Below are 8,934 nucleotides of genomic sequence, written 5' to 3' on the forward strand. Positions count from 1 at the left end.
CGCCTCGGTGGTCGATGGTCAACCCACTCGTGACCGGGCATAAGTAAATCCTCGGCGGGTCCGCTGTTGATGTGCGGACCGAGACTTCGTTCATCGAGCATGTTCTTCGTCTTGATGAGCGGAATGCTCACCTCGCCCGGCAATTTGGCAGTCGCGTGGAACATGTCCAGGCGCACACCAGCCGGAATCATAAAGTCGGTGCCGAGGACTACGTCCACACCGGCGCCATGATCCATAATCCACAATTCAAACTCGTACACTCGTTCCCAGCCGAGCGTCACTTTGACCAAAGCTCGGCGCTCTGTAGCCATCGTTCCTTTGGTAAACCCTTGTATTTCCATACAGCGGCCGTGACCTTGAATTTCACGCAGCCGCAACTTCTTTGCAAATCTCTCCGCGATCACACTCACATTCGATCCTGTGTCCAAAAGGACTCGGGTGCGCACATCATTCACCGCGCCTCGGGCCAGAGCTCTCATCCGAGCCCTCTGGTCGAATTTCCACGCGGACCACCACCCCAGCCTCTCGCCCGGGAGTAGCTTCAGCACTCCACCGAGCTGTGGGCTGGTGCGTCCTACCGGCACTGCTCTTGAAACCCAAGCCTCTGTGCCATTTCCATCTTCATCTTCATCATTCGCATCACTCATTTCACCTCCACCGAGGTTTCTACCTCTCTCCTTTTCATTTTCCATCGGGTTCACATATTCCTCGTCATTGTTCGGCCATTTGCACTTCCCCACGAACGCGTAGACACAGTCTGCGTCGATCGCGGGTTCGGCTAACTGTGGCAGCCCGATTGGGACCAACCCAGTTTCAGTTGGCGGGCTGCCTAGTTTAAATGGCCACCGAAGACTAGGACTTGGAGCTCAGGTGTGAGGTCATTCTTCTCAACCTTCGTTCGAAGGAGAGAAGTGAGCGCTTGAAGAGCTTCACATTTTCCGACATCATGCACTTGCTGGCATAGCTGACACCGACGGTAGCAGTAGTGGGCCGAGTGACCGAGCCCTCCGCATGCAGCGCACGGTCCATACTGACGGGGGCTACCCTCGCGGTTATCGCGGCCGAGGTTTCGACCGAAGTAGCCACTCTTGCGCTGACGGTGGTCGGAGCGGGCATAGGTCCCGTCTGCTGCTGCACGTCTTTCATGATCGTTCGCCGCGGCTACGTGCCCACCTTCATCTTCGGAGTTGTAGTCATCACTATAGTCGCCGCCACTTTGATCGCCCTCAGAGTAGAGGCTGTTGCCAGCTTCGCTCTCGCTACTACTGTACGAGAGTCGGCGTGGTGACGAACGCTCGGTCCGGCCACCCCTAGACCCTCGGACTTGGAGTTCGGTCATCATGTCGGCGAGCGAAGCCTCTGCCAGCGAGATTCGCGGCACATGGCGCGAGTCATCGCGACGGCGGTCAAAGTCTCGGTCCCGACGATCGTTTTGGTCGCGTCGGTAACTGTCCCGCGAAGCCTCGGGGCGTTTGTCATCGCGTCGACGAGTACTTGCACGGCTTCTCGGTGGGTAAGCCGAAGTATCGCGGGACTGTCTACGCTCTTCCAACTTCAAGATGTCATTAATCATGTCTTCCAACTCGTGAATGTCCTTCACTCGAACGTGGCAGAGCCGCCGTTCGAGCCCTCGGTCCCCACACGACTCGAGGAATCGGTGCACATGGTCTTTCGCATCGAGACCACCCTTCTCGAACTGGAGGCCAGCGTTGCGAGCGTAGCCATTCAGTCGATTTAGGTAGTCGCAAATGTGCTCGGCCCCATCCCTCTTCGCCGAGTAGTACCGAGCCTTAGCAGACTGCTTGAATTGCGAGCAGTAGTACTTAATGAAGACGTCGCTGAGCAACTTCCACTGACGTTTGGTTTTCCTCGGAAGTTGACGGTACCAGTGAAGGGCACCGTCCCGAAGGCTTAACTCAAACGCCATGCACCACTCGTTGGGCGGTGTGTGAGTGCCCTTCATCTCGTAGACAAAAGCTCGGAGCCACTGCATCGAGTTTTCACTCTTATTGCGGGCTCCGGAAAAATGCTTGATCTGAGCGAGGGGTCAGTGGATCGCGAGCTCAAGTCTCGGCGTCGAGCTCAAGCGCTCCATCTCGCTCACCTCCCGGATCTGGCGGGCCAATTCGTCACTAGGACTGTCGCGGCCGTCAACGTGGTCCAGGTAGTCATCATCATCATCATCCTCGTCAGAGGAGGCCGACCGAGGGGCGACCCGTCGGTTTGTTTTCCCGCGTTGTGTACTGCGAGTGGGCTTCGACCCCTCGGTGCGCGAAATGCGTTCTGCGCGGCTCGTCGACCGGGGAGTCACCATGTGTGAATCTTGGAAGTACGGCGTACCCTTGGTACGGACCGAAAACACACCATCAGTAGTCTGCCGTCTGGCCGAGCTCTCTGGTTTCTTCTGAGGCGTCTGTGGGAGTGGGAGTTTCGACGGGTCGTCCTCCTCCTGCTCCGCCGAGGCCTTGGTTTGGCCAGCCAGGCCGATGTCTGTGGTGCCAAAGCTCAGACGGAGCTTGCGCTTCCACTTCTAGAGCTCACGGCCCGCTATGGCAGGGGGCCAGTCACGGATTGCAGCCTCCGAGGGGTGAGTTTGCGGCTCACACCCCATAGCCCGAATGAGCGAGACCGTGTCCTCGGCCACCTGAGTGGTATTAATAGAGTTTACTGGCCAGGCCAGCTCGCCCTTCAACTCCACCCAGATGGCTTGTCGGATTGACGTGGGCGAGAATTGCTGCATCCACTCGCTTTCTTCCATCATCTGCTTGAACACTCGTCCAAGTACCTTGTTTGCAGCTGGAGTGCTGCCATTCATCGGCGGTCGGTTGCCTTGGATAACTTGAGGACCCTTAGTAACCTGCACCAGGGCTTTCGAGCCCTCGGTGCCGTCCTCATAGTCGTCGTAGGCGTGGCCCGGCTCCGCCACTTCATCAATTTCTTCGACGAGGTTTCGCGAGAGCGAGCGGGGAACCCCGCTGTGTCCCACGGACAACATCGCGTCTTCCTGGTCGTCCGTCTACTGCATCGCTGCAGATGACTTCTCTTCCAGGTCATCATAGTCCATCATTTCATCCTTGGCGTCGGAATCTTCATCCACCGACTCTTCGAAGCTGACCGACCGTTCGGTGATCACCGACAACCGAGACGTCAAGTCGCTAGCGACGGTTGACGAGTACTCGGTGGGTCCGCGCGTCGACTTTGCCGGCGTTGCTGGTACCGCTGACTTGGATCCGTTCGCCATCTTGTTCTTCTTGTTCTTGTTCTCTGCTCTCTTTTTCTTCCTTCTCTCTTCAATGCTCGTTAAGGGGCAATACCTACACAGACCGTAACAACAAACACTCGGTCACACCAGTCCCGGGTCGCGGCACCAGTTGTCGTGTAGGAATTCACGATTTTTACGAGTCCTCGTCCCTCAGCCTCGACAAATGGGACGAGTCCTACCAACAACACACGCTTCCCTAAAAAGGTCGGCGAAGATTGTTGGGATTAAACCGGAAGACCAGGTCCGATCCCTTACACCGGGCTGGAAATATGCCTTGTGTTGAAGTATCGGTCAGGTAGGTAGAGCCACCGCCAGCCACGAGCAACGGCTGGGGTGCGTAAATATAAACGCTTTCGCGCTAAACCCACTGTGGTCCCTCAGAAAGGAAGGGTACCGGGCCGGCCAAGGCCTTTGACAGGGGCGCCGAGGTGAAACCTCGGTCAAAGAGTCAAATACACTGGGGGGCCACGCCACGCACCCAGGACAACGTACACACGTACAGGGAGGACTCTCTACCTCCCAACACTCGGCCACTGGCCTTACCAGGGCGAACTCTCGGTCAATGTACCTTAAGCTCACCGGCAGACATACCCCGCGTCGGCCGAGCGTATCCTGACCCTACAGTGAAGCTAGCTAGACTTACCGTAGACGGACTTGACCCTGATGGCTTGGGGGGAATATTCTGCTCTGATTTAATAGTTAGAGGCGGTGAGGCCTCGACTATAACTAATCCCTAATGTCTATACAAATATCTGATATAGACCGAGCCTTCGGTCTAATCCTACAACCGGACGAGCCTTCGTCTTAAGTCCGGATTCCTAATAGGAGGCAAAATGTGTATCCACTATGACTATCTGGAGAGCTCGGCGAGAATTATTAGGGCCCGCCGAGCCTCGCAGTCATTAACTAGCTCTCTGTCACTCTGACGCGTGAATGTGAGTAGCCAATAGGAGACGTCGGTCGTCTTCTCTCAAACTCTCGACGCCGTTAGACCTCGGTCCGGTGGCTCCACTCCGCAGTCAAAACCCAATCTCACACTCAATCAGTTGCCCAAGGACCTTGGACGCCGTGCTGGATTCCTTGGCTGCGGGGGCAGGCTTGGACTTCGACTTTGCCTTGGCCGTCTTAGCTCTCTTGGTTCGAGGTGAACGTCGAAGCGTGGAAGACGTGCCCTTGCTCTAAGACTCTAACTCGAGCAGTTCCAGCTTGCGCTTGGCCCCGGCCGAGATGCTCTTGGATGCACTCTTCGACGCACTCTTGGAGGCAGGAACTTCAGACGTGGCGCTTGCATCTTCAGGCTCGAACGCCGAGTCTCCACTGCTGCTGCTGCTACTGAAGGACATGAGCTCAGTCTCGTCTTGGGCGGAGTCCTCCTCCAGCGGAAGCCACGGTTCAAAGTCTTCCTCCCGGTCGAACATGCTCTCAAGCCGAATTTCAGCGCAGAGGTAGTACATCTCGGGGACGCGATTAGCCCAAGGTGTAGAGTCCAATTCATCGCTGCGGATCGTACTGACCAGCATCTCGATCAAAGGTTCGCGAGGAATTAGAGGGTGAACCAAGTGATCACCGCGCACGAGCTCCAACGCGTCTTCGTACTTGAACCGAGCTTGCATCACTACACGAAGGTCGTGTCGAAGCTTCTTCCAGACTTGTGGTCCAGGCAGAACGGCGCGTGGTTCATCTTCGGATAACTCCAAGGCGCTCGACGCAGGTCGAGCCAACTGAGCATCAGGAGTGTGCGTGCTCGGCTATAACTGCAGACTGGCCCTGAGCTCCTCCCAGGAATGTCCCTGAGTGCGCGTTTGCTGTTCTTGGACGCCGGTTTTTTCTTGGTTGTGGAGTGCGACGTACTTGGCTTGCTCTTCTTGGACTCGTTGGACTCTCCAGTGATGTCGCAGACTTTGGGCGGAGACTTGGGCTTGGGAGCGGAGTCGCCATCATTGGCCTTCTTGCGCTCATTCCAGTCTGGTAATCGCCGCAAACACATTGTGGTTGGTCCGCTACCAGCACGTGGATGTTCGTAATCCATGCCGCAGGAGGTCGACCGCCAGTCGCGAAGTGTGCGAACAACTCTTGCAGGCGCTTCCAGCTCCCAGTGCCTGGGATGCTGGACTCCCGATCCAAGACGTCCGAGAAGGACCAAGCATCTCAAGTCTTCTCGCGCAACTCCCACCGCAAAACTTCGCAGAGAGCCTCAGACGCTGCCAGCTGCTCCTTCAGGCCAGCGATCTCGTCCTCATGCGCGTTCAGTTGATGCTGGTGGTCTGCTTCCTGAGCGACCAGATTCCGCTTGGCTCGAAGTTCCACGCTCTGATTCTCGCTCTCGACGCGCCCGACTTCAGACTGCCAGAAGGCCTCCATCGCAGCCCACTCCCGGCGCAGCGCTTCGTTGTCTGTTCGCAAGTTCACCACATCTCGGACGGAGGTAGTCGCGCTGGACTCGAGAGCAGCCTTGACGTGTCGATACTGGACGAGCAACCGCTTTAAATAGGAGAGCGAGTTCATCGCGTTTTCCGCGAGGTGCCAACGCTTGAATGCGGTCAGGACCGACGCGAATTGTCTTTGCATCGTGAGTGATCCCAACATGAGCGCGATGTTGCTGTCTGCTGGCGGCTGATCAACGGGCTGGAGGATACTTGAGCGCACGCCTACGCCGAGGATGGACTCAAGGTCGGTCAAGTCTTGGTCCGAGAAGCGTTCGAGAATCTGCAACGCCTCCAAGCCGCCATAGCCGTCACGCAGGTGAGCCCCATTGCGGCACGGCATTTCCGACGCCGGGACGTCGACAAGCTGGAGCGGTTCGCTGTCCGCGTAACACGGCAGCACGAGCCAATTCGCTGGCCGCTGACATCCATCGTCAACAAATGAGAAATTGGACGCAGGGACGAGCCTTGACGCGGAGATCCCAGCGTACTGCGCGTTGGACACCAGGCCACGCTCTCGCCACCCTGGATGAAGGAGCGAATGCGCGTCAGGTCCCTTGCTGCCCGCACCTGAGGCAGCGGCGTCCGCGCCCAGGCCTTTGGACTCTTCGAGATCCTCGCCGGAGCTTCTGCTATCGCCTTTCGATTCGGCGTCATTGCCTGAACCCGCCGTCGCGTCGTCGTCGCCCGCGTCACCGCCATTACCACTGCCGCGACCTTCTTTTCGTCGCCTCCCCCCCTGCTTGCTCTCCAGGTGCTCGTCATCTAAGGCAGGCCCCTCCTCCGTCGCCTTGCGCGACCCGGACGCTTCTTTCCCGCCCCCCGACTGATCGTCGCGCCCCCGCGCGTCATCCGATTGTTTTTGCGTTTTGCGCGCGCCCTTTTCCGCTGGTGCCATGCTGCCACGCCGCTTGAGTAGCCGAGATGCTGCTTTGGTGGTGACTGAGCGCCGGTGTCGCGTGTTTGAAGAAGCTTTCGCGATGATATGAAACTTGGGAACTTGATTTTAAGCTGGAGCATGCCTTGGCCGCATAGCTGACAGTTGTCGACTAGCTGCGAAAGGGCAGAGATGCGTACGCGAGTGTGGAAGCCGCCCACGATCACGTTCAACCGAACTGCGTCCAAGGTCAGCCCCGTTGGTCTTGGGTCCAGCCATGATGTGCTAGTTCGAAGGGAAATTTCTTTATGACAGACCATGACTGGAAGGGACGGTTGACACGAGGCTGAAAAGGATTTTCCCAAAAGCCACCACTTGCTTACTGACCCGGTCGGTGACGTGGCTAAATCTGCATTCTGATTGGCGGGAGTGTCCCCGGACCCCTCTGTGTACCGTGCGACAAGCTCTGAGTCGGAATTCGATTGTGTTCCGCGGAAAGAAGTGCGAAGAAACCTAGGATGGGCCCTTTAGGCTTGGAAGACCGCGTTGAGACGAGAAACCCTGCGCGCGGATCTCCGTCCAAGCCGCCTCCGTCCTTAAGCGGGTTGACACAAGAGGAACGTCTAAAACACCTGCACGAATGTATCGTGTATGGTGTCCCGCCTCGCCTAGTTTTGAACGCACACAGATTTCGTGCACCCGGAACCTAGATATTCCCGTGAAGGCAAGTGCATCGTGTCCAGACCGCTGGCCACCCGAGGTAAGCCCAGACAAGCGTCACGCTACAGAGTGGAGTCGTCCTACCTTTGACCGCAGAGCCCCAGGCGAGGCAGAGTCCCTGAGTGCAGGTTAACCCTGAAAGCAGATCTCGGATACACTTGCGTTGAAGGACGACTGACTATGAAGCTCAGTATCAAGTATGCGCGGACTCGTGGAACCTTGGCCGCAGTTGTGTACGAAGCCTCCGAGAAGCCAGTCACGGACAAAGATACGTATCTTGAAGCTGTGCAAGATCCAGCCCGGAAGCGTCGACGTCAACAGCTGGCCAGTATAATCAATCCAAGACGTATATATTCAAGTCAAGGCAAAAACGGCTGGTATATTCAAGTCAAGACAAGCTACCCCAAGTATAACCAAATCAAGCTTTTCGCCAGACGCACGACGATGAACATAGAAGAACACCAAAGTAGGATACCTTTACATACCCCTAGCGATAGTCTAGCAGATAAAAAAACAGAGAGTTCGTTTTACCCCCTACTGCGCAAGTGGAAGCAAGTACCAGCCAGGAATCGGGTCCGCTGATCACTTGGACAAGGTCAGGAGCTCCCCACACACTCAAGTCCAATTACGTGGGGATCAGGTGCTCCGGCGCTGAAGTGGTCCGCGTATTCCATATCCCAGTTGGGCCCACTGCGTGTAGGTAAGAGTGGTTACCCTTTTCATGTTCACAAGGTTATATCGGGTGGTTAGTTAGCAGTCACCCCCGGGAATAGTTGATCGACTGCATAGAAGGAGCGATTGTATTTGGTTTGTGTATATATATCTTCGGAGAGTGGTGCGCGTGAAGGAAGAAGCGTTCTAGGCTGACCAGTGCCTTGAACGTTGATAGTTGACTGGTGTACGACCCACTGCCCGAGGGTTTAAGAATAAGTGGCGGGTATTTGTTTGTGTATAACTCTGTATTTGTATTAGTTATCTGGAAGGGTGTATATTCTGGGGTTCTAACTCGTGGTAGCAACCCTGGTTCCTGCACTGCTTCGACCTCTCGGCCATTTCACTAGTGCGTTCAAGTAAGTGCACGTCACGCCTGACTGGTCAAGGCCTCCAAACCATCAAACAACTCATCCGGTGACCTATCCAGGCTCCCCGAAGATAAACGACACCGACAGGGAACTCACAAGGTGACACGCCATCCTCGTCCGCGGCCCCCGTAACCTGCGTTTAAGGCTTAAGGGGCTGCGTTCAAGGGTTTACCTTCCCGAGAAGTGCATTTACTCTCTTCTCCGGGCTGGCCACCGTACACCTGGGCGATTCAGGTTTCACCGGCCTCGCCACATTTACCTTGAGCTGGTCGTTCACTGCAGGCACCGGTGTCGCCCTTGCGTGGTTGGGAGGAAAAGCTGAACTGTTATTGTTGCCCGAAGGCTTATCTTGTCTTCTCTTAAGTTTCCTATCGATCAATACAAATATCAAGTTTAAACGCGTCCGTTTTGGATCGCCAATTGTAACTCACGACTCTTCGGCCCTTTCTCTGCGACGTGACGGCGCTACCGACGACTCAAACGGCCGCTGAAATACCACCGACGACTGGGGACAGGCGCCGACGACTCATAAGTTCGGATCTTGCCAGTTGGTTCGCACCGTACTTAGCG

General features: G+C 56.3%; 1 protein-coding gene across 1 annotated transcript; it reads right to left on the reverse strand.

The window, feature by feature from the left end:
- Positions 1-4,440: 4,440 nt before the first annotated feature.
- IUM83_14102 (uncharacterized protein) lies at positions 4,441-4,782 on the reverse strand (the record flags this gene model as incomplete). The annotated part of the gene is made up of 1 exon (XM_067938827.1): positions 4,441-4,782. The coding sequence occupies one exon, from the start codon at positions 4,780-4,782 to the stop codon at positions 4,441-4,443; it is 342 nt and encodes a 113-aa protein (XP_067787441.1).
- Between the last annotated feature and the right edge of the window lie 4,152 nt (positions 4,783-8,934).

The sequence above is a fragment of the Phytophthora cinnamomi genome, assembly GCF_018691715.1.
Source record: "Phytophthora cinnamomi strain GKB4 chromosome Unknown Contig60, whole genome shotgun sequence".
Classification (NCBI taxonomy): Eukaryota; Oomycota; class Peronosporomycetes; order Peronosporales; family Peronosporaceae; genus Phytophthora; species Phytophthora cinnamomi.